Source organism: Chelonoidis abingdonii, chromosome 2 (assembly GCF_003597395.2).
Source record: "Chelonoidis abingdonii isolate Lonesome George chromosome 2, CheloAbing_2.0, whole genome shotgun sequence".
In the NCBI taxonomy this organism is placed as follows: Eukaryota; Metazoa; Chordata; order Testudines; family Testudinidae; genus Chelonoidis; species Chelonoidis abingdonii.
In genome coordinates, this window is record NC_133770.1 from 135288613 (window position 1) to 135314857 (window position 26245).

The window sequence follows — 26245 nt, forward strand, 5'->3', positions numbered from 1 at the left end:
TCTGTGGTAATCAGGACTTGGGTCCCTAGATACAGACCACTAATGCCTGTGTTTAATCCTGCCCTGCCAAGAAGGTGTGAACTAAGAACCTGTTTTTAAGTAAAAGGGTAGAAGAAAGCCAGTGAGGAGGTTCAAGTGTGGAGTAACAAACTTGACTAGAATGACGGGGGGAGGCTACATTAGTAGTAGTGCTTTCAATACACTGGACAGTAGAGGGGTGAGAAAAGTGCATTCATGACATTTTACCATTTTGTTGAATAATGACTGTTTATCTTTAAAATCCCAGGTACCTTGTTGGGCAACGACTTGTGAATTATGAGCGAAAATCTGGTAAACAAAGCACATCAACCCCACCACCTCAGTCTTCACAAGAATAGAATGGTCACATTAAACACCTCAACCTTTTCTTTGCCTTTACGTGTCCTTTTTCACAGACTTTTCTTCAATCTTTGGATATCCTTCCTAATGATCTTCTCAGCAGTGTTTTTATTTTTTGCTTCTCTTTGTAGCAGTCAGATAGCAGTTAAGGTTTTGCTCCTTTACCTGCATATTCTGATGTTATCAGTGCTGTCTGAGGTCTGTAAATGTGTAAATAGAAGTATCCTGATACCTAAAACCTTGGATTAAAAAGAATGTGCATTGTACATCTTTAAAAAAGTATATTAATTTATTAAATCTAATTGTCACTTTATTTTGGACTGCTGTTCTGTTGACAAACAATGTGCCACAAAGCAATGGTGCAAAGAGGCAAGCATTTTTATAAAAATTGGAGCATATTTTATGGTGTTCATGACAGTCTTATTACAGTAATATTAATATGATTTTCTTGGGCTGGAAGGCCACACTGGGAATATAAAAAGGAAATAACCACCCTTCCAGTCAGCAGTAAAGTAAGTGGCTGTGGTAAGAACACAATGAACTATGTACCTTACTGTCAGTCTTTTTTATTGTTTTGTATAACACCAAAGCTGTTGTACATTTTCTATTGCCTGATTATTTTTTTCATGTGTCTGGGTTTGTAATATTGTACAGTTACTGGTAGGTCAAGAAAAATATTTCCTTATTTAGACAGTACTTGTAGGGGCTCAGCGACATTAATTCTTTAGCACTGGAAATCAGGATTTCATGATTCTAAGCACTAAATCAAAATTCAGTAGCGCTAAATGGTGGGAGCACTTAAACCTGCCAATTGAGAGGTATGTAAGAGTACAGTTCTAATTCTTAACCAATATTTCCCTGATATCTCTACAGCTCTGCATTTTAAATGGTTACAGTAAATTTTCCTGGTGTTATATTTACTCAGGAGAAGCTTAGCTGATGTGTTTGCACAGGACTATAGTGTAAGAAACATGCTGTGAAATGCTCTTTCACTGAAGACCTTGGAAAAACTTCTTTTCTTACAACCAAAGCTGCAAATTATACTATAAACGTCATATTAGATCACATAAAAATAAAACAAATCTTACCTTTTCATTTGTATGGGAGTAACACTAGAAACTTTCAGTGAACTTGTACAGAATGTTCCCTGTGGTAAAAGAAATCCACATAGTATTAAACAGAGTTAAAGAAAAATGAACTAATTTCTTTGCAAGTATACAGCCAAACAAGAGCCACCAAAATCAAGTTCAGCGATTTCTGATATTTTTATATTTAGATAGAATTTTTTTCAGTGGTGATAATGATTTTTTATGTAGATGTCTTTTAAAGAAAAATACAGAACAATAATACAAAGCTTTAGGTAGAGTTAAATCATGTGCTTAGATGCAGTTATCCATTTCTGGACTATGAGGAAAAAAATGTGTGGAGATTTACTGTAGTAATCAGAAAGTTAAAGGAACATGCTTAAATTACTACTCAGCATTCTCCCTGAGCATTGTATACTTAATTATAAGTATACAAAATATAATACGTGGGACATATATAAGATACTGCATCTCTGCCTCTGATTTGACAGTGAAGTTTGAGAGCTGTATTGGTCCAGGATTTTTTTAAACCGAATTAATATCTTGGTACTAGGAGCCTAGATTCCTTGACAGTGGACACATGTCAAATGCATCTGTGTTAAGCAGTAGGGGGATTGGGCTATTGCTACCAAGAGGCCAACAACTGGTATTTTACATTACCTTATTCTAGTCATTTTGAACTATAATATGTGAGCACTTCGGAATGATTCTTAGATAATGTCCAGTAAAATGAAGTAATGGAAAAATGGCCAAAACATTTTCCCTGTCCATGTCAATTTAAAGTTAAATTGAGTATTCACATCCCAAATATTTTTGACATGGAAATGTTTTACATTTGAATATTTATAGTGGTGTACTTTCTGTAAGATAAATATTTTTCAAAAAGATGAAATTTACTGGTAACGCTTTGAGTTCCACCAAGATCTGATCCTGGACGTAGTCTTTGGTAAACAATTCCAAACAGTCTTACCACTCACATATTGCCAGCACTGCTGTGCTTCTTCATGTAGCATTTTCAGTAGTGCACTCTTGTAATTTGTGTTTTTTATCCAGATAAACTGGTCTTCAAGAAATATTAAAGTTTATTAAGAAAAAGCCTTTGTGCTTTCTTTCTTATTACTGTTTGTTTTTAAAAATCATAATATAAACCAAACCTGCATTTGGGTCAGTTAGGTAAACTCGTTAAACATTTTGCACTAAAGATAGACCTAAGATTACATGAGTTATGTTTGCTTTTCCTAATGAAAATAAGTTGCATTGTTTTATAGCTGTTTAAGGGAGGTGAAGTTTGTTGATGTATATTGCTGCTGTAAATTTCCAAAAGTCTTTTTATCTCAAGATATTCTTTTATTCTGAGAAAATTTTACACGTTTGTTCCACACAGCTTTCACTGTCTTTCCTAAGACACACACAGTTGAGAAGAAAATATAAAGCAGCTTTTGTTTTAAGGCTTAATACTTCAGTTAATAATATTCTGAATCATTGTCCTGTGTGATAGAGATTGAACAATAAAGGCTTTATTATGGCAGTTAATTCTTCACCATTGTAAGGGGGCTGAGAGACACTGCACCAGTGGTATCTGTGTCTGAAGCAAAATATCTCTAGGAATGCTGAGGTAGCACATAGTGCAGTGGACACTGCTATGCTCTTTGGAAAAGTGCAGTGTGCATGCACTTCCCTTGCCAATAAGTGCTTTAGTCTGAGGACTGGTGTGGAAGGGCTGAAGCCATTGCCCCACTCAGTCAATCAGCTCCCTTTTTGTGTTTGCCATCACTACTGGTGGCATTAGATATTTCAGGTCTGTGCACCGAGGGATTGTGAGGATGGGATTGTAGACACCCTTGCACAGCAAACAGGGCTAATCACAGCCTGAAAGTTTTAATCAAAGGGAGGTTATTTTTCTGCAACTAAGTTTGCTAATTGTTTTCTGCTGAGGAATTGACTTAATCAGTTGATCCTATTTACTTGAATTTTAACTATGTAAGTAGTAAAAGTTTATATTACTTAAAATTAAACATATTAAGTAGAAGTTAAAGGGAAACTGTATTGTAATAAAATATTACCAGTGCCCTTAAAGAGAGTAAATTGTTAGTTAAAATTTTGCATCTCTCTGCTGGCCCCCCTTCGCATGAAACAAAATGCTTATCTTCACTTTCAATGCCCTTTAGAGTATGTCTATGTTGCATTTAAAAACCTGCTGACTTGGGCTCGCAGGGCTCAGCCTAAGGAGCTGTTTAATTGCACTGTAGACATCTGGGTTAGGGCTGCAGCCTGGGCAATAAGACCCTATAAGGTGGGAGGGTCCCAGAGCTCGCGCTACAGCCCAAGCCGGAATATCTACACAGCAATTAGCAGCCCTGCAGGCCAAGTCAGCTGGCACAGGCCAGCCATAGGTGTCTAACTGCTGTGTAGACATACCTCTACAGCCTGTCCCCACCCTACCTATTGTGTCTCATTTCACTGTTGAAATGTTGACTCCCATCTCTGATCAGCCAATAAGGCCAACTTCCATTGCCCACTTATCATTTTCAAACAAGCACCCTTGTACTTTCTCCCATGCTGCCATGCACACTTAGGAGATGCTCCACATAAACATGCACAAAGCTATCTCATTATCCTCCTTTAAATCCCTCCTGAAAGTTCTGCTTTGTCGTGATGCCTACAAAACGTTTAACAACTTGGTGCACTGAGCCCATTGCCTAACATGCTGATCAATGCTGTCTTATTGTTTCCTTGTATGCCCTGTCTGTATGCATCTGTTGTCTTTTATCTTCTACTTAGCTTCTCAGCTCTTTGGGCAGGAGCCATCTTTGTTCTCTGTTTGTAGTGTCTAACACAGTGGGGTCCTGGTCCATGATTAGGGCCTGTAGGCCCTACAATAATATGAATAATAAGTGTGTGTGTGTATATATAATATATAAAAATCAAACAGGCAGGCACCTAGATAGACTGATAATGTAGATTAGGAAATATATCTCAAGACTAAAATGGGGAAACTGGAGCTTTTTCAAAGCTGGAAGGTAAGTTTGATTTCATTTTTTTAAATTAGTTAACTTTACAGAACTTGATAAATTAAAACTCAAAACCCCCACCAGGTAAATTCTTACATTTTCAAAAGTTTTGGTAAATTCTGACATCTGATTCATTCTAACATGGAGATACATTTCCTGTCTGAACTTACTAAGGAGTCTAGTCATATCTGAGAAATGATTTAGCGTGAAAGGAGGGTCACTGATATAGTGACAGGTGTTTCTATCAAATGGGGTAATTCTGGAATGAAGTGATTTTTGTTTTGGAAGTAGAATTCACTTAGGGAGCTCTTCCATATAGCTGTGTCAGTTAACTTCCCCATGTACACAAGATATAAATGCTGTTTTCACCCCTCTGCTGAACTATAGCAAATGTCAAGACCTTGCAATTTGATTTCCTGTTGGAAGAGAAATCAGTGAGATGCCCTCCATACTTATTTTAGGGTATGCTTATGCTAGAAATGTAAGTTGACCTAAGAGAGGCAATTACTGCAGTGGTGCATATCTGCACTACCCTTGTTGGGTTGCTAGTGCACGTCCTCACCAAGAGCGCTTCCACCAACCTAAGAAGGGCAATGTGGGGAGCTGAGAGCTGAAGCCCAGCTGCCCTTCTCTCCTCTCCCCTCCCCTCCCCATTTCCTGTTGGGAGCAGGGGAAGCCAGCTGGGCTTCTCTCCTCCCCATTCCCCACTGGTCCGGCTCCTGCTGTGAAATTGTCGAGAGCTAACAGCCCATGTAAGGGAGGCAGTGTCTTGTGGAGGTGAAGTTATGTCTGTGTAGTAGGGCACTTACATAGGCAGGAAGAAAGCTGTAGTGTAAACATTGACATAATTAGGTTGGCGTAAGGCAATTTGTCAACCTGTGTAGTGTAGACCAACCCTTAGTTACACTAGTTTTATTTATGCTGTGGCCACTTCTGTTCACAAACTGGTGTACAAACAGCATTAACCAAATTTTCTCTCTGGACCTTAGCAAATGCCCAGTTCCCATGGAGCAACTCTGCTGTAAGAATTTATTCAAATTAGAGGGACAAGGCAGACAGCAAACTTCCCTGCTACTTGCAACAGTTTCCCCTAACCCTACCACCCCCCCCCCAAAAGACCACCAAAAGCATTTTGGTTTTTTGGTATAAATATCTACTCTAGGGCTTTTGCTGGTATAGAAATATCAAATCACATCCATAACTGCCAGTATTCCCAGAAGTTTCTAGTCTAGACCTGGCCTTACTCTGGTTTAGAGAATGGTTTGGCTTCATTTTTCGGAGGGGTTAGCTTAGTCCCTTTTTAAAGCAAAACAAGCTTGACTGAAAAAAGGCATTCCAACTGGAGTAAGTGTTCATAGAGGAAGTTTTACCAATGTATAACTCTAGCCATTTAAATTCACCCTACCTTCTACTGGTATAATTTCCCTGTTTAGACTCTGAGGCCTTGTCTGACTTCCAGTACTACAGTGGTTTGCCTCCCAGTTGCTCACACCCTTTCCTGGTCTCCACCCCTTCGTTTTATTAAACTCTGAATCATTTTTGTATTAGTTGTGTGCTTTTGCTTAGTAGTTTACCCAATATAACTGTATCCTTTATAAATGCCTGTCAATACTCATTCTCAAGCTGCACTCTCTGAGGTCATGTTTACAATACAAACTTTGGTCAACACAAGTTACATCAACATAAAGCCACTGCAGTCATCGCTCATGTGTGCACATACTTGACTGCTTGTGTTGGGGCTACATGTACTCACCAGGTGTGTGTATTGATGGCAGAGTGTAGGTATCTGTGTACTACTCACCACCATCTAGAACAATGTCTTTTGGGAAATTTTTGCAATTCATGGTGAAGCCTAAACGAGTCATGCAAGTATGACTGGGAACAAGGAGTCAAGTTCTGTCATGCAACTTTCTCCATCCCACAGCCACCACTTCCTACAGGCCCAGGAGAGCCACTGTCTCCTATCTACAGCAGGTTGGCACGTGCGACGAGCAGCTCTTCTCCGACCCCCAGCAGGGCGCAGCGCAACAGCCGCCACGCGCTGCCCCGGACTTCTCCTGCGCACGCGCTGTGAGCGAGCAGCAGCTCGGTAACAAGCTGTAGCCAACAAGCGGTTTTGAATATCCGGCACCTATAAGCGCATGCGCCAAGGACAGTCGGCCCTCGCCCTTTGAGCAGGCCTCGTCTTCGCCCAGCGCATGCGTCCTGCGGGCGGTATTTCGGGCCGGTTGCATGGCGACGGTGAAACACAAACGTTGCCCTGGGAACTGGCGGGAGGCGAGCGGCGGTTACGCGCTGTCCTTCAGAGCGAGCCGCCGCGCGGAGGTGAGAGATCCGGCCCCGGGCCAGCTCCCCCAGGCGCGAAGCTGGAGCCAAAGCGCCGGCCCGGGCGGGGCCCCACGGCCCACACCCTCCGCCCCCGCCCAGGGGCCACTTGCCTGGCGGCGGGTCCTGCCCCGCGGGGCGAAACGCGCTGCCTGCGGCCTCGGAGCTGCTGCCGAGCGGCTGATGGAGGGCGACGTCCCCTGCCAGCGGGGTGCGCGGGACGGCGCCGGGGCGGCTCAACCGGGCAGGTGTCGTCGCCCTCGCTTCCCGGGGGGAGGGCAATTTTGGTCGGGTTCCTGGAGGTGTCATCACATGACCTGATCTTTACTTGATCTTCCTGTGGCACCTTATAGACTAGCAGACGTTTTGGAGCATGAGCTTTCCTGGGTGCATCCGACGAAGTGGGTATTCCCCCACGAAAGCTCATGCTCCAAAACGTCTGTTAGTCAGTAAGGTGCCACAGGGTTCTTTGCCGCTTTCACAGATCCAGACTAACACCGCTGCCCCTCTGAAACTTTACTTGATCTTGAATTCCTGGAGAGTCCAGGCCAGTCCAGCGTAGGGTTAGCAACCCTCCAAGTGTGGTCTGGAGATTCCTGGAATCAGTATCGACTCTTGAAAGGGACCTGGGAGACTTTAATAGGTTATTTTGAGAAAATGACTTTTTTGTGTTGGGGGGTGTGTGTAACTCTCTCTGACTAGCTTCAGTCAGAGTTGGCAACCCTACTACAGAGTGGGACAAGGCAGTAACAGCCCTTGGTCTGGGGAACATCTCAGTGAGGCTCAGCAGCAGGCTGGCCAATCACTCATCACCCCTGCTGAGTGGATTGGCTAGTAGCAAAGGCCGGTGATGGGCAGGGGAGTGGCTGGTCCCCTCCATGCCTGGGCAAAGGGCGCCCCGGGCAAGCTGTCTGTATAGGCGTGCTCATGCTGTGGTGATACGAAGGATATCGTAGGATCTTCATTTGACCTGACTGTTATTTAAGCATAACCAAAACACAGGAAAAGAAACTCCCTGCTGAGCAGCTTTCTCTCTAAAGTAAACAACCAATCTTTTACAGACATATGAGGAAAAGTTGATCAAAAAGTGGAGTTATTTGAAAGTGATATGAAAGAAAAACTTTTTTTTAAACTAAATATTTCTCTGTGCTTTTGCTTTCACTGCAGGCCTCTTTTGTAAAGGATTAGTGCATAATGGTATTAGAGAATCACTTTTTAGTGCAATCTGTTTTTACCCACAATATCTATTTTTGTGCTGATGCTGGGTAATGGTATAAGAGTTCCAATTTTCTGAATTAGCCTATTTGGACAAATACATGTTTCTTACCTGCTAGTTCAGCTTGTCCTATTCTAGTTATAAAACAGTCCATCCTAGTGTTCGCTGTGAAACCAAGGAACTTAAGAGCACTGTGATTTTTAAAATGCTTTTAGAGTATTTTAAAAATAAATATGGATTTTTAACTACACGTATATGTTATAGCAAGACTTGCATGTAAAATTTCTTTCTGGTGGTATTGTACAGAACTAAGAGCAGAGGTTAATAAATATTTGCTCTGTTTAAATGTACACATAGATACAGTAGAAACATTATAATCTTCACACTTAATTGTCTGCTCAAAAATGGCAGACTCTCCTCACAGCAAAGATTTGACAACATAGCTGTTGTTCAACTCATTCTGTGGTTCTGCCTGTCAAGATATACCAACATTTTTCTTATATTCTGAATTTCTTTACTTTCCCCATGGAGCGCTATTCCACCTTTAAGCACCAGTTGAAGAGCTCCCAAAGCCTCCTTGTCAGTGTGAGAACCTGGAATGGACCTCTCAATTCTGAACAGTCTGTGATAGCTCGCTGTCTTGAGTCTGTGCCAGTTCAGAAGTGCTTTAGTCTTACTTTCTGTTTTTTCCATCAAAGTTACTGATTGAAATTTGGAGTCTGTTTTCCTTTTAATAGGAAATAAAGAAAAACTGTGTGGTATAATCCATCAGTTTCCATCATCTGGTGCATATTACCCCACTGCCTGAGCTAGTCCGTTACAGAACTAGGAGAATCTAACTTAGTTTCAGATTTACCTTTTTATTTTGTATGTCATCTTGCACAAAATCTGTATCATAAAATTGTAACAGAGTTAAATAATACAGTTATAACACTAAAATAAAGAAATGATTAAGAAAGAAAAAGCATAGGTAAGAGAACAGCAGAGGGATGTTTTCAGTTGAGAGAAAGGCAATGAGGCAGAAAGATAAAGATGAAATAGGCTGTTCCTGATCACAGGAGCTGCAGGCAAAGAGAGTCTTGCATACTTTTGTGGATTTGCCTCATTTATTTTTGCCTAGGCTAAAACTGATGCTGTGACTAAAAATCTGTATTTCTTTCCTTTTATCCTTTAATTTAATTAAATGATATTAAAATAAACTGGTTGCAACACATGGACATCCACATTCTGTTCTGGAACAGGACCTCACAGTTAAAGTAAGTTTGGGTTTTTTATACAGTTGAGTTGAATAATAAAATTAAGAGAACTTGTATCATATAGAACCATACTAATCTCGTATGTTTAGAATTCATTTATATTTTTAGTTCTTTCAGAATCTTGTTATTGGACCTTACAAGAATCATGCCTCTTCCAGACACCATGTTTTGTGCTCAGCAGATTAACATACCCCCTGAACTCCCAGATATTTTGAAACAGTTTACCAAAGCTGCCATCAGGACTCAACCTCATGATGTACTGCAGTGGTCAGCTGGGTAAGTAGTACTTTATATATAGGCTAACACAAAATTATTCTTGCATCATATATTAACCTAATTAGGAGCTTGGCTGTATTTGCAGATGTAGAGCACTGGGAGTTAAACCAGCCTTCGGAGACAGCACCAGGGAAAATGCAGCTGTGTGTTTACACTGTCAGTTGCAAGCTCCGTGGCGTGGCCACATTAGCTGCTCTTGCAATGCCACAGAGAGCAGTGCATTGTGGTAGCTATCCCAGTGTGTAAGTTGCTGCAGCATGCTTTTCAAATGGGAGGGGATGGAGTGTGACAGGGAGTGTGTTGTGTGTATGTGGGGGGAGAGATGTATGTTTTGGGGGGCAGAGAGTGTGTCAGCATGCTGTCTTGTAAGTTCAGACAGCAGCAGGACACCTCCCCCCCCACCGCGTCTCTCTCTCACACACGCATGCATGCACAAACGCCTGCCTCGGTAGCAGAAGCAACATTCCACAGTAATGGTTTGCTTTGTCCTGGAGCAGATAAGCATGCTGCCTGTCAGAAATGGAGCTTTGAAAGAGGATAGCCGCATGCCTGCAGCCGAGTTCAAAACAATGACCAGAGTGGCGACATGACTTCAGGGGATTATGGGATGTTTCTGGAGGCCAGTCACAGCACAGTAATGCAACACATCGTCCACACTGACAGCCGGGCATTTCAGCCAGGGTGCAGCAAGCTTTATACTTTTTGTGGAGGTGGATTACCAGGAGCGCTCCAGCTACAGAGTCCAGGCGCTCTAAGTGCCTTGCCAGTGTGGACACCTCAGGAGTTAGGGCACCCGGGTCTGATTTAATGCGCTCTAACTTGCAATTGTAGCCAAGCCCTAAGTTGTCTGGATATTAAGTATTGTGTCGCACATATGCTGGTATATTTTTATGTATTCTTTTAATTTGTTAAAGATAATGTGGTCTTTGTTTGAATTTATATTTAATGATGCAATTTTAGATGTGGAACCTTGGCAGAGTGACTTAGGGACTGCTACCCAGCGAACTGGCTCACATTTTTGATGCTGTTAATTTTTGCTCTGTACTGAATGTCATAATTAGTTTTTCCCTCTAGATTTCATAAATAATCCTGGTTGAAAAGCGGGTGCAGGGAGTTGCCATCTTTAGATCCTTGTATTTGGTTGGATTTTCTGGGGTAATCACTTTTAAATATCAGTGAAAAACGTGCTATTTTATAGGAAGGAACAGAATCTGAAAGTTCTGTGTGTGAGTGAACTCTAGCTTTACCATAAGTACTGTGCCATGTTTATATTAAGAAGATATAGGCTACTGTTGAAATGTGTTACTATTTGTGGTTCTCTTTTTGAAAATAGCTGTGTGGATACTTTTTAGGAAAAGTTGTTAAAGTTGAGTGTTTCTTCCTATCTTGTGAGCAAGGCACCGTATATGGTAATGAATGAAGCAGAATATGTCTCTTGTATATTAGTTTTTGGCCGGTTGTGATGGTGACATTGGCTGTAAGAGGTAGATATCTGTATCAGCAGCCTTAAAATTACTAATATCTGCATCAAACTCAATTCCTGCTGTGTTTAAGTTATGGTCAGCTATAAAATAAATAAGTATAATGACTATTGTAAATCTTTATATAAATTCTCCAAAATTGTGTTTTGATTTGCTGGTTGAGCTGTTTTGACAATGGCCTATCACCAGATTAGACTAGTAGAGGATTATAGAAATCTGGTTTAAAGTGCATTGTTACAGATGTGTGTGGAAAGCTTAGACATTGCTACTTGCCAGAACACATTAATAATATTTATAAATTACTCTCCACTGCCACCAAGGAACACAGAACATCGAATGCACAATTAAAACACAATAATAATTGTTATAGTGTTAAATAAACACTGTTAAAACTAAACTCTATGGCTTCGATTAAAAGGGAAGATGGAAACTGGATACAGAGAGGGAGGAAGTCTCTATACCAGGAGCTAACTGAAGCCAATTTCCCACTTTCATGAGCACTTAGATTGATTAGCAGATTTTTATAAAGCTTGTTTTTGCTTAACTTTTATTTGCTTATAAGCATTCAGATGTGTTGATATTCCTATTAATCTAGGTATTTCTCAGCTCTGTCGAAAGGAGAGCCCCTTCCTGTAAAGGACAGGATTGAAATGCCAGTAGCAACACAGAAAACAGATACTGGGCTCACACCAGGCCTCCTTAAAGTTTTGCACAAGCAGGTACAAGCCAACCCATATTGAACACATAGTATTGTTGAGAGATGTCAGTGGAAATTTTCATAGAAGTGGCTCATAGATGAGATGTCAGTAGAACTCTTCCTAGATAGTTTGGTCCTACAGACTATCTGTCAGAGAAACAGTACGCCACAATTTCTTTGGGGGTGGGGGAAAGAGGCCCTAAAGTTTTGTACTCTTAGTTGTGTGATAATCTCCATGGTGTTTTCCAGTTTTACTTGTGGTGTTGTGTTTTGTCTTTTAAAGCTTTCTCCGAAGGGCCGTGTGAGCATGATAGAACTAGAAAAAAAATGGAAACATCTGTGTTTGCCAGAGGAGCAGCTGAGAGCCCTTCTACAACTGGACAACTTCGGTGACGAGGTGGAATGGTTGAAAGTTCTAGCACTTGGGTGTAGTATACTTGGTGGGGTATGTAGGCATGTTAAAATCTTTCATAATCAAATGACTATGTACCAAGCAGACCATAGAGGACCTACAGTAAATAGATTGTAGATCTAGATACTATTGTGTCACTTTAAAACCCCAATTTTTTGTGTAGCAAAGGCAGGTCATGTATTTGTGTTTATGTTCATTCAGTGTTAACCTTTGCTCTGAGGGTGTGTGTGATTCAGACAGGCAGAAGAAGGTGGGGAAAGAGTGCTACCACTGCTGGTTGTAATGTCAGTACAATAGCAAGCAGGTGCACCAGGAGAAGGAGATACGCGTTTACCTCGCTATAATGCTGCCCAATATAACACGAATTCGAATATAACGTGATAAAGCAGCACTCCGGAGGGTGGGGCTCCGCACTCCATCAGATCAAAGGAAGTTTGATATAATGCGGTTTCACCTATAATGCGGTAAGATTTTTTGCCTCCCGAGGACAGTTTTATATCGGGGTAGAGGTGTATCATCATATCACTATGAGCTGGACAGTACAATGTACCTCATCTGCCCTTCAAAGTATCTAATGGCTATAATACTCCCTTATTTGTCTCCTGATTTGACTCTAACTCTGTGTGATAGAGATTTATATCCATATTCTCTTATACCTGACAGTACATAGAGCATGATAAGAGTGAGCACATTAATCCATCTCCGTTAGTCATAACAGTGAGTAAATGATATGCATAGATGATCATGGATCAGGGTCAGAGTTAAGATAGCTTGAAGTTCCTTACCTTTCAATTTTTTTATATTTTAAGTTCAGCCTTAACTTAGAATTTCCTGGCTTTCTAACTTTTAAAAACAACAATGATTTAATACACTTGTTTCATAAAATATTGCAATGTCTTTGCAGTCTAACCTCTGGTTTGATAATTCTTGGTGTGGAAACATCCTTATATTTTTGAAACAATTTGTATAACCTTGATATGTGAAAACCTGAGGTGAATAAATTTGCTACAACATAAAAGAGAGAGAGTTGTGGCTAGACCAAAATGTAAGAGCTAGAAGGCCCTGCAGAGTTTATAAATTGTGTAGGAGGCCTTTAGAAATTCTGCAGAAGGTCCTCCCAGCTTCCCCAACGTTGACAGATTCAGCAAAGCCCTTATATGAGAGGGCTGACAGGTGTGCCAGTTACAAAGTGGCACTGTATATCAGTTTGGGTCTCCAGTTTTAGTTACCTTAAATTTGTGAATAATAGGGTTTGGAATATACTCTAGATTTTGAGTAGACTTTTTTTTTTATTATTATTTCACCATTCCATCACTAAGAAATACCTATCTTTAGAAAATCCACAGTTTATTTGTTACTAAAGCTGTAATTTTTGTCACTGCCATTACTTTTAGGGTCTTTAGTCATGGTCTTTGTTACCCCAACCAGCCTATTACTGAGCAGAACTCCTTACTGAATTTTTATAAATGTTAGTATTTATTGATCCAGCACTAGTGTTCACTAGTTCAGATTGCAGCATCTGTGAGGAGTCCCATTGAAGTTACAGGAATTTTTTTTTTTTAAAAGTATATCCTTAACTAACACTTGGGATTATGTTTGTTTTTTTAAAATGTAACCTTAACTCTGAATTTTCTGGGTTTTTGGTGGTTTCTTTCAGTGCAATATTCCTGTTAAGATTTTTCTGCCTTAAATTATTGACATCCTTGACTTCAGTTTGTTTACTCCATTTAGGATAGCTTGTGGTAATGAGCCTCCCAGCTTGAGGTGACAGACTTGGGCATGCGAAGCTTGCACTAACACACAAAAAATAGCCATGTAGCAGCTCTTTGAAGTTTTAGTTTGGGCTCTGAAGTCTGTTCCCATCCCTAAGCTTCAGAGCCTGAGCTCCAGCGTGAACTGCAACTTCGAAGTGCTGTCTACACAGCTATTATTAGAACTCTAGTGTGAGCCCTGCAGGCCTCTGTCTCTTGACTCAGGCTGGGAGGATTGCCGCCACAGAACGTGTAGACCAGTGAGCCTCAACCTGTGGCTGGCCCAGTCTGCACAAAGCTGTGGCCCATGTGACATCCTGAGGGCCATACAGATAGTATTGGATGTGGCCCACATAACATATTATGGGCCATATATGTGGCCCACAGTGGTAAATAGGTTGAGAATTACTGGTTTAGATGAATCCAAAAGGACCTTTTCCAGGATTGGATATTGTTTGGTTATTGTGAATGCTGACATTCACAGCATCATGCCAAAATATCAGCTGCCACAACATTGATCCAGACAAACTTTTTTTTTTTTCCCCCAGATTCATTGAGATTTAGTTATCTTAGCCAGTTTAGTGCTGCCCTCACTAGGGCCAGGTTCAGATAAATTGAAATGATAGTTCACAGATGAACTGAGGCCTTTATATGGTAATAAATTAGGGACAATTCTTTACCTGGTGATGTATTAGTAAATATGGCAGTGGACTGATATCTGTTAAGTTTAACATGATGCAATTAATTGCTCAGTGATACACTACCTTTCTCTTTTGTGTTGATTAAAAGAGTAACAGAATTACACTAAGGCCTTTTCTGTACTAACAAAATTGTTAGCCTTAATTCACCAATAGTGCAGCTTTATCAGTGCTAATGTTAGTAGATGCAGTAGTGTGAAAAGGGCTCAGGCATTTTTACCACTCTGTAGTCTTAAATGACACAGTAATAAAAATGCCTGAGCCCCGTCTACACTACAGCTTCTACCAGCATTATCGCCAGTGGAGCTGCCTACATTGGAGTGTGAATTGCAGGTACAAACTTTGCAAGTGTAAATGAAGTCTTGCTTCTATTCACACTGAATTTCAGAAGCTGACAGTCTTTCATACAATATTACAGCATAGTGACCAAAGGGTGCTAATGCCTTCTGGTATTTTGTCTCTCTTTTCTTGATTGGGATCCCGCTAGTCCTTAATGACTTCTGTGAAGTACGCTTGTGAAATTCTAACAACTGATCCAGAGGGTGGACCTGCTCGCATTCCATTTGATACATTCTCATTTATTTACACGTACCTGGCCAGTATAGATGGTGAGATGCCAGACTACAAAGTTGAAGCTTTCCTCAGTGCTCTTAAGGGACAAGTGTAAGTATAAATTTGGATCTGGAGCATGCATCAGCTATGCTGGTTCATTCTGGCTTCATAAATCTCTAATTTTTTAGTTAGATAATCTCTCTTTTCACTTCATTTTCTCTTTGTACTTGCTAGTAAACGTTGAGAACAAGATTTTTCAAAAATGTGTGCCTAAAGTTAGACTCCTTTTGGCTTCAATGTCAGAGTTTGAGCCAACAGTTATTCACCTACATGTTTATTTTTTCCAGATTTTCGGTTAGGTGAATTATGGTGTTCTCTACTCCAGATAGAAATGATGTTTATAGCTTTGTAACATCAGCATGTTGTTGTTTGAACCCACAGCATTTTAAAGTTTCTTCTTATGTTTTACCATAGATGTTGAACAGGAGAAGGGAAATAAACAAGCCCTGTAGGAGGAAAGTCTGCATTACATACGACCTGATTGTAGAGGAGGACTCTCTGTGAGGAGCAGCTGCCCATCACAGTCTTCTGAGATTTATGAGAGAAATGGATAAAATTACCTGAGGGCAATCCACTGATGCCTGCTAGATGGCACAAGTGGAGTACACTTGTGACTGACTCTTACTGAAGGCAGCAGATTTTATAAGGAGATCTTATAGGTTGACTGTTGTACTATCTTTGCGTTGGCCGTATCTGGTACCCAGCATATTGGCAGAAGGTGGATTCTGCTGGAGATTGCTGGAGGTGATCTACCACTATCATCTCAGTGTTCTTGTTCAGGAAAGGAACATTTGAGACTAGGCCATAACTAGCAAAATTGTTTGGGTCTTTCTATTTTTTTGTTTTGTTTTAAAGTATTAGCCATGATTCCAAGCCACTGGTAAATTGCCCTTCCTTAGACATGATCTCAGCTGTTCATTTACCATTACCAGGTTCTGTTCTATCTCTCTGCTGCTCCTTCCACCTTTATAGATTTTATTAATATTTTCAGCAAAGTATTATGGCAGTTCCTCACAGTGAGAGATGTTCAGGTGCAAGATAAAGGAAAAGACAATCTGGGCTGGTCAGGAGTTCTGCTATCAAGAACAGTTATGTTGATCAGACATTTTAGATATTGGTTTCCTTTATAATGTTAGTGTTTATAAACACGGTATGTTCCAGGCTACCAATTTTTGTTTCTGCTTTATCTGGTGCTGATCATTGGTTAACAGTAAATATCTCTGGGGGTGGTACAGAGGGAGGGGCTGTTTTGAGGTTGTTGTTTGAGAGTGTCTGACTAGTCCCTTAGCACACTAGTCATGCTTCTGGCCAGTGTAGTGTATTCCAACAGAATGTAAGAGTGGGATTGAACACTATGTGGGAGAATGCTGTGTTTGTCTTAATGGATGTTAGATCCTGGGCCACCGAGACAGAACTGTACTCCATAAGTGTGAAGTCTCACAAGACCAATTTTGATGTCTTGGTTTGAGATTCTGTTTCCTGGAGTTCTCTGTCATCTGCGTGCATCTGAGTGACTTTGTCTCTGGGTTCAGATCTCATTTCCATCTGGGTTTGGCTGGGTTATCTGATAGCCATCCTGCCTCCTTACCAAACTTTGGACTCATGGGATGGAATCCTGGCCCCACTGAATTCAACAGCAAAACTCCTATTGACCTCAGTGGAATGTGGATTTCACCCATGGTGTATTGTATATCCTGCTGGAATGAGTTGTACCAGAATGCGTCTGACAATATCTTCAACCCAGGTTTCAGCAAGGTAGGCCAAGTCAGTTGCCTCCTCCACCATCAGCCCATATGTAATGCAGACTTTATTTTTAACCAGTCTTGTGTTCATGAGCCTGAGGTTATGGTCCTTGATCCCTAGGACAGAAGACTGGAAGGGTCCTATTGACTCATAAAGTCCGGCCTCGTGCTATTGCAGGCAACTCTATCATATAATCCTGTCCTTCTTACTATGGCTGCAGAGTGATGACTGGTTTGTATGTGTGGATATGCACTAAGTGTCTATTCCATCCTGAGGATGTCTTTTTGTCTTGGGTTGCCTCAGTCCCGTCAGGACTCAGGTTGGGGGTATATGTGAGGGACATGAATTTGTTCTTTATTTGTCATTTCTTTGGTGTCTCAGATCCCCAATCCTTGTAATATTATTTATCTTGTATGCTATTGACATAGTCCTGATCCCCAAAAAGGCATTTCTCTTGTACCCGAGTATTTGAGTAATGCATTCCTGCAGCAAGAGGACAAGAATATAGTATACATGGATTGCTCACTTCTTGAGCTGTGGGTATATGGAGACTACCTATTTCATTTGTGCCTGCGCTTAGCTTTTGTCATCAGGCCCTTCCTGCTGAAGGTGCCAGCAGGATTAATATAATCACTGTCCTAAATTAATTGAACCTAAGTGTGGTGTTCTTTTGAGCTTCCTTGTCTCTGGAGCATACTGGTTGGAAAGCTAAATACACAAATGCCATATCCATTTACATTAACAAATTGATACGCTTTACTGTCACCACTTAGGATAACTTTAGAATTGCAATCATACATACAATTAAGATTATATTACTCTTTTGTATAATACAATGATTTAGGTTTGAATGGATCCCAGGTAAATAATCGTTATACAGTAATTTGTTTAAAATCGTTAACCTTATTTACCTTCCCTTGTTAACTTTTGAAAAGTTGAGATAATAGCCTCTTGGGAGATTCCTTTCACTTTTATAGGTACATTACTAGATTGTTGTTTTACCTTGTCTGTAGCAGCTATAGAGAAATGGCCCATATAAGACACTCCAGTGCTATTGGCAGATCTTTTTGAAGTTGTTTGGATTTCATAGTATTAAATTAGGTGTCACCTTCAAGAACCCTTCCAGAATCCTAGGTTTGATTCTGCCTTTACCCTTTTTTTTATTTGAGCCCATTGAATGGAGCTTTACGGAGCTTCTGTGCTCTTGACTTTAGTGGATTTAAGAGTTAGGGCAACTTCATCTGGTACAAGTCCTAAATTCTATATTTTAAATAAATCAAAATTTGGCTGATTACTTGGTGCAAGAAAATGTTTTACTTCTGTGGGAATTCTGCACTACTGCATGTGTGCATAATTAATGAGCTGCTCATATTTTTCAATTTTTGCTCCGAAAAAAGCTTCTGCAAATATGTTGCTGTGGTTCTGTCCTTTGCTCACCAGAGGGCGCTGTGTTGATAGAACACAGCAGCTCCCAGCAAGCTAGGGAAGAGAGAGAGCCTGCAGAGCTTTCCTGGCAGCTGGCCAGGTCAGGAGGCGGGTTATGGGGGGACAGACAGCATAGGGTGCTGGGAGGAGTCATACAGGGGCTCATAAGAGCTACTGGGGGAGGCAAACTGGGGCAGGGGCTGAATGGGAGTGGAGGCCCAGGGCCACAGGGGAGAGGGAGATGCAGGGCCACATGGGGAAGGGGGTGCAGAGCTACATAGGGACAGGGGAGTGGCATGGTGGGGGTACAGAGACACATGGGGATAGGGGGCTGGGGGACAGGGACACATAGGGACAGGGAAGTGGCTGGGTGGGGTCTCAGAGACACATGGGAACAATGGGAGGGAATACAGGAACATAGGGAGAAGTGGAGGAGGTACAGGGATGGGGGTAGTGGGTATCTGAGTAGGACACATGGAGGTTCAGGAACACATGGGGAAAGGGCAGATGTGCCTGAGTGAATGGGAAAGGCCAGGGTCTGCATGGGGGAAGCTCCCTAACAATTCCTCCCCACCCCACAAATAACCTGTTTCATACTTTTCTCACCCGTACCCAACAACCCTCCAACTTCACACCCAGGCTCCTTCAAGGCAATTTATTTCCCTCTCTCTCAGCTCCTCCATTACCCCTCACTCCCCCAAGCCTTTGCACTGCTTCTGAGGGGTGTGGGAAATACAGTTCTGTACTGTAGTTTAAATGAATTATTACTTAGAGTTCTGTATTAATATGCCTAGTAAGGAATCTATTTGTCAAAAAACATTTTCTGAATCCTTTTTGTTGTCTATATTGTTACAGACACACTTGCTGACAGGTATTTTGAAATAAATGACCAAAATTAATTGAAGCTGATGTCATTATATTGTGTTATTTTGACAAATAAAATATGCAGCATTTTACAGATTTTTAAAATATTGTGTGCGGAATTTTTATTTTTTTGCCGCAGAATTCCCCCAAGAGTAAAATGTTTGTAAAATGTGTAATGTTCCAGAACCAGGTTGTAGTGTCTGTTGTAACTGTTATAATGAAGTAATTCTGAACTATGCTACAAAGAAAAATGTTTAAGAGAAAAATCCTCACTAAGAAAATGTATACTGGAGGGAGATTAAGTGTAGCTTAAAAAAATTCAGCTATTTGGGTCATTATTAAAATAAATAGTTTAATGAAAGAATATTTACTTTCTTGTAATTTAGGGAGCGTAAAGGAGATCAGGTTGGAGTTTCAGATTTCTTCATTCCATCAAAGAAGGCTTAAGAGAACGATGACAAGGATTTTCTGGAAGTAAATGCCACCAATTCAGAGCAGAACTTAATAAAGTCACATAAAGTTTAGCATTAGCAGTCACCACAAAATATAGACTTTGATTTACCAATATACCATCTGCAGTGTAATTTTTATTTATGAAAGTTGAGTAAGAGATGCGTCTTAGAATTTATTTGTTTTCATAGATGTGTAATTTTAGCTTTAGATTTCTGCAGATAAATAGAAACTTAATAGAATTAGTGGTTTAGGAAATTTTCTGATATATTGTGAAACTTACTACATGTGAGGTAAAAAAAAAAAAAATTGTTTTTCACAGAGAGATATTGGTATCCACCTCCATAAATTGATCAAGATTCTTCTATCTGAAGGCCATATTCAAAGAACCTCAAGGAACTATGCCATTCATTTATATTGTATGTTCTTATATGCAACTCACGCCCAGTGGGTCTACCTGAGTGAAGAAATCAGATATTCCTTTTTTTTCATATGATGTCCTAGTGTCCCAAAAACTTCTTTTGGGACACCTGAATACCCTGTTCTTCGTGCAATTGTTCACACGTATTCCACTTGTGGTTCACAAGTGCCTCATGCACAGGAGATCAGATTCTTTTGAATAGCAGTGACTATTGGGGACATGCCTGCACAAGCGTACACACACACATGCACCCATCCCGGTCATAAAGAGTAGAGCAGGCCCACCCATCTGTCAGTTCCTTTTTACAGCTGTGGTAGTGAGACGGAACCCTAGAAGTGATCACTTCTCTGCACACTGTGATTCTGTTGCTCTTTTAGTAGTTGTTTCCTTATTGTTAGGTTACTACAGTTACTGTAGTGTTGTTTAACTCAGGGGCATTGAGGATGGAGAAGATGGGTAGCTGGTGGTCAATCTGTCCTTTGCTTCCTTCCTCTAGATGGTCACCAAAACTGTATGGACTTAATACAAAAATCATATATGGTTTACATCACAATTTTACTTGGATATAGCTTCATACAGATCTGAAGTTATCTGCAATAAAAATATGAAATCATATTTCATATAGTTTGAAATAGCCCTTCTATGTGAATTTCCCAACCCTTAAAGACATTGCCACAAAAGAGTCCTAGTGTTTGCTTTAGAAAATATGGGGGCCTTATACCCAATTTCTCTAAATTATGCCACACTCAAGCACTCGTTGTCAGTTTGTTTATCTTAATGCCGATTCAGCATTTGTTGTTACTTTGTAGATAGAAGTCTCAGTTTTCTCTGAATAATTTTAACTTTACTGCAGTGAAAATGCTCATTGTTACTAATTACTTGATTAAATGAAGTGTGTTGTGACTGATAGGAATTGAACACAGCCACCCCATCTGCTTTAAATGGCAATACACTTTACTGAATCCAACTTTGGGCCAAGCAGTCAGTCATATGAGAGACTGCAATGGAGCATCCTACTAGTTTGTCAGGGAGCTGAGGTACCTATGAACATACCTTTCATGTTTATCATCAGCTGGGCAGGAGCTGGTAGCCTGCCAGCTCATAGACTCTGGGAACGCACAGTAACAAAGGTAGAAACATGCAGATGTTCAGGATTCTGACACAGAGGGATGCCAAGGGCCTTGCATGATGGTTTATCCATCTAGAACCTTGTGCAGAAAGCTGAAGACAAATGTGCATGGCTCTACATCAGCTTTTATTTGTGCAACTGGCTACCAGTCCTTTCAGATTCCATTTCAGCCCTTAATGCCTGAACTATCACTCCTGCAACAAATTGTGTAATAAATAACATGTAAACAATGGGACAGCTAACAAAAAGCTATCTGTTGAATGCTTCAGGGCTCGGGGGTGGTTGGCTCTGTGGCTAGTACAACAAGAAGTTGGAGTGGTCAGGATGAATCCTCTTTGCAGGAGTGTTAGTAACTGTTTTATCCCGTGAGTCCTAGCTAGAGTTTTCCAGTTGTCTGGCTATTCAAAGCATGATTTCAAATGAGTGTCCACTGATCTGTGGCCGCTAGGATTATTGTCCAGCCCACTCCAATACAGCATTTCTTTTTGAAGCATTTACCACATTTTAAAAAAAATTAAAACAACTTTTAACCTGTTTTATCTGAAACATTTTTAATGATTAATTATGTGGTGGTTTATGTGCTGTAACCCAATAACTATGATGCTGTTATCGGCTGTGCAAACAGAATGAGGCAGCTACATTAATGTAAGCTGTGGCTCCCCTTTAGTAGTAATACCGTGACAATGTCAGAGTTAGTCTCAGAAGTGCATTTGTCTGTCTTGTGAGCTTCTTTTCTCCTCATCACAGGAGCCATGGCCCCACCAGAGAAGAGGCGGTTAGGAAAACCTCAGGGGGGAGGTGGAGAGCACCGGTTGAGGAAATAGATTGGAGAAAGGAATGTCAGAGACTGAAGGGGTGGGAGAGAACCAGGGAAGATGAGATGGGGATGGGTGTGAGATGAGCAGTCAGATAGTGCATGGGATGTCCTCCTTCATTCCCCACCATTGGGAAGGGAAATGAAAAAGAAAGCAGCAGTGGAAAGGGGAAAAGAGGGAGAGGGCCAACAATGGGCTGTGTAGGGGCAGCAGGAAAGAGCAAAACTTGAACGTGGAAGGAAGAGAGGCTGACATAACTAAAAACCATGTCCTCTGAACAAAGAGAGGGAAAGACAAGAACAAAATAAAACCTTCAAAAGGGATTGACCGCTACAGAGGACAGATGTGGGAGAGGAGAGTGGAAATGCAAAGGGGAAGAAAACGTTGAGCCAGAGTCTTTTTTTTTCTTTTTAAGAGAAAGTTCATTTTACTCCCCATTTTGAGCCCATGATTTAATGTTCGGCTGTTTCCACGGAAGAAAAAGACTGAAACTTTCCTGACCTCTTCGTTGGGGGTGGGAAAAGAGAGTCTGACACCCCACACCTCATGCTATTGGACTCTACATCGCTCTCATTTTCGTGAGGTTGCAGCGTATGTGCTACCCATTGGCACACCCCACCTCAGAAACTACCTCTACTCATCTCAACTCTGCATCTGATTTAACTACCTCCTCCCTCTTACTGATACAGCAAATATCCAGTGTTCTAAGGGGTGACCTTCCCAGTGCTACACTGAGTTGCCAGCGCTGTGGACATGCACATGCATGTTATTTAACTACCGGGTCTTTGTCCTTCTCCCTCTGCTAGTTAAGCTAATATCGGATACAATAAGGCAGAAGGAGAAACGTGAAGCTGGGATCTAGATGAGAAAAGTCTGATCTGCAAGTAGGTTGTATGAAGCCATTCTGTGACACAGAACAGGTACGCCAGGCTCCAGGATCCTGTCACTTTGCTTTGAGGCTATCCTTTAGTTAGTGATAGAAATGTCAGCCTGAAGGGCAAGTTAGGGCTGCCTCATGTTTACTATTGAAATAAGTACCCAACTCTTTCCTTTGCCTCCACCTGCTAAAACCTTCAAGATATGGAAGCACAAACTATCAGATGCTTTACCATTGTCCTGGAGATACCAGTGAAACACATGCACTTGACTCTGGAAATAGCATTTAACTAGCTAGTAACTCCCATCCCAAACTGTCTTGTTTAGGAGCTTTCTATTTGAAATACGTATCTTCAGTTTCTAATGTAGCTGCTTCTTTTATGTCTCTGAATTTAGACCTCCATCCTCGCTGTCTAAATTTAGCCTCTAGTGATGACTCCTGATAAGGTCAGTGTTTCCATCGCTGATTTTTACATTGCATTGAGGGCACTGAGCACTGCCCTCTTTGTGAACACATTACCGTGATAAGCCTAGTTTAATTTAAACACAAATTATTGCATATTCCTGGTTAAATACATACGCATCCTCATAAGGCATCACAGGAGGACATATTTTCCTTTCCTTTGAAAGTGACTTTGTCCAGTGACTTGCATGAGGATCCATATCTATGCAGGGAACAGGTGCAGTACCCAAGTGCATGTAATGTAAGCTAAACCCAGTTTTTCTCAAACACGTGTTAACCTTGCCCTAGAGAGATCACCTCTTGATGTGAAAGGTAGTTTGCGCTCTAGGCCCATTGATTTCTCTAATATGTCCCTGAGACTGGCAAAAAGAGCCAAACAGTGAACCCTTTTTTTGACCCAGGACCTGAACCAAAAAAAAACACAACTCGTTTCACAGAGGCCACCATACTTGAGGGAGAGAGAGGGGTGTGTGTGTGTGTGTGAGAGAGAGAGAGATGTAGACCTCACCAGTACTGATCAGTGACAGATGAGTGAAGTAGGCAGAATAGGGGGTATGTCTACACTGCAGTTAAACACCTGTTACTGGCCTATACCATCTGACTCAGACTCTTGGGGCTGTTTAATTGCTGTGTAGACATTCTGCCTTGGGCTTCAGACCAAGGTCTGGGACCCTCCCACCTCACAGAATCCTAGACCCCGATCTCCAGACTGAGCCCAAAGGTTTACACTGCAGTTCAACCACACCATAGCTCAAGTCAGTTGGCATGGGCCAGCTGTGAGTTTCTAATTGCCACGTAGTCATACTTAAGGCAGCATTTTTGTTAAACCAACATTCTCTATCAGCAGTGATGGGAAAGGAAAAAGTTCTTAAATTTAAGAAAGATAAAAAAAAGTTCTTAATGCACTGTATAATTAACTTGGGGAACTCACTGCTGCAGGATATTGTTGAGGCAAACTGCTTAGTAAAATGGAGGCAAAGCTGTTAGGAAGGGGAAAATATTTCAGTGATCTGGTAGAAGCTATGACCTTACTGTTTATCAAAACAGGCCATTCCCCTCCCCAGTTGTTAAGGTGGCACGTGGGTCTTATGAGATCAATGAAGTCCTAACTGCTTTGACACCAGCAATGGGTAAAAAAATGCTCTCTTTTCATCTAAAGTTTCCTATGAGATGGTGCTTATTTCACTCGCATGTAGACCTATCGCTAATGGAATGGTGGAGGAGGGGTGGTTATGCCTTCTTCTGAACCATTCAGCATTGGTCACTGCTAGAGATACTAGACTCCATTGACTATTGATCTGTTCCTATCATGTATTCCAAAACATCACAGCTCAAACTGTCAGGGTGTTGAAAAAATAAAGACCTCTTTTATTCTGAAACCAAGAAACCACATGTCCCCTCCCCAAGCCTTCTTGGGGAAACGTCAATATTGGAGGGTGGCTTTTCAGTACAGTGGAGGGACAGCACAGCACAGTTCCCCTCATCTGACTGAGAGAACAATAATGCTTAGCTCTTCCATGGTGCTTTTCTTCTGCAGCCAGCATTTCATTGTGACATGTAAAGGTTAAGAAATAGTATTTTAAAATGTTCTGAGTATGATTGTTCTTTTCCAGAGACCAACAGAACGGCATGGTGCAGCCCAGAAACTTTCTGACCCAGGCCTCCTAGATCTGTTCTGACCTGGCCAGCGGGTGAACTACAATCAGTATGATCATCCTAGGAAGTGTCATTTTTATTCAGCAGACCAGAAAATGGGTTGCAATATAAAAGATGAAATTCTCATATCTTCACTTAATAAGAAGAGGGAACAATTACTGTGCCCCACACAGCTGTTGCTCCCTTTTCTTTCTGTGACTCATTACAAGAATTCTCATCTCTTTCTCTGATCCTTCTGTCCATTTTCCATTCATAAAGATCAAGAAGGTGTTAACTATTGTTAACCTGCACTCCAGTATGATGATACTCTCTGTATCCCTCCCTCCTCTCCCCACTAATGACACAGTAAAGGGTTTAATGTTTTTTGTACTGAGTGAAGTTTATTATAAATTTTATCCAATCTGCTCTTTTTGTAAATTGGAATATTTTTTATGTTTATAAAAAGAAAAATATATATAGTAAACGAAGTACAGACTCCAAAAATAGATTTTCAAGAGAGACATAAAAATAAGGGGCTGCAGCAATCTGAGCAGTTACAAAGAATCCCATTTCTTGTTACGCTTCTGCACAGCTCTGCCCTGAAAGTATTACTTGCTCAACTGAAGTTGCAGTCAGAAACACAACCAGCCAATCACTATTACCTTTATGGAGCCACTGCTTTCAAGAGTTGGTTTTGAGCAAGATTTGCCAATGCAATTCTTGGCACTGCCCACCGTTACCTCAGTTACCCTAGAAACCAACCCATGGTTACACTTCTGTTGTTTTTATGAAATGCCGCTGTTGGATCAAACAGAAAAGGGATAGGGCTTATTCATGCACACACACATTCATACCTTCATGCACCCACACAGGTGCAGAGTTACCAGAGATAGCAGAGGAAGCCAAGACACTGAAGCATAGTAGCTCTGGTGTGTCCGCCTGCGGTCACAGATCCGGGCCGGCAAGCAAGTCAAGAAGCAGGGGGCTTGTGTGCGTGGCTTCTTCCTTTTATTGGAACTGCGCGGCTCCTGTCACATACACTGAGTTTCCCTTCTGTGTCCGTCACCAAGAAGCGTTCCCAAGCAATGTTTTGCATACCAAGCTCTTCTTTACAGCACCCCGTGACTGCCTTCTCAGGGCAGATTACAGCAGACACACCTGGCTCTATTCTCCTTGCAGTTCCTCTCCGCCCAGTCCCACATACACTCCCTTTTCTCCCTCACACA

At 41.2% G+C, this 26245-nt stretch overlaps 2 protein-coding genes across 7 annotated transcripts in view; both read left to right on the top strand.

Annotated features, from left to right (window-relative positions):
- The window catches only part of MARCHF6 (membrane associated ring-CH-type finger 6), a 123648-nt gene extending 121090 nt beyond the window's left edge, over positions 1-2558 (top strand). For all 4 annotated transcript variants that reach the window (XM_032796330.2, XM_075062675.1, XM_075062676.1 and 1 more), the window contains exon 26: positions 287-2558. In XM_032796330.2, coding sequence (XP_032652221.2) covers positions 287-377 — 91 coding nt within the window. In that variant the 3' untranslated portion in view covers positions 378-2558. The remainder of the gene's footprint in view (positions 1-286) is intronic.
- A 4144-nt stretch (positions 2559-6702) lies between these two features.
- Positions 6703-25402, top strand: ROPN1L (rhophilin associated tail protein 1 like). Of its 3 annotated transcripts, none has more exons than XM_032796334.2 (6): positions 6703-6799; positions 9380-9547; positions 11624-11747; positions 12009-12170; positions 15074-15249; positions 24998-25402. In XM_032796334.2, exons 2-6 carry the CDS (start codon positions 9417-9419, stop codon positions 25050-25052), a joined length of 648 nt encoding a protein of 215 aa, XP_032652225.1. In that variant the 5' UTR covers positions 6703-6799; positions 9380-9416; the 3' UTR covers positions 25053-25402. The 3 variants fall into 3 exon arrangements, with proteins under 3 accessions (XP_032652225.1, XP_074918775.1, XP_032652224.1); XM_075062674.1 differs by lacking the exon at positions 6703-6799 and adding an exon at positions 9251-9271; XM_032796333.2 differs by lacking the exon at positions 6703-6799 and adding an exon at positions 9251-9271 and having other exon boundaries at positions 12009-12122.
- Positions 25403-26245: the final 843 nt, after the last annotated feature.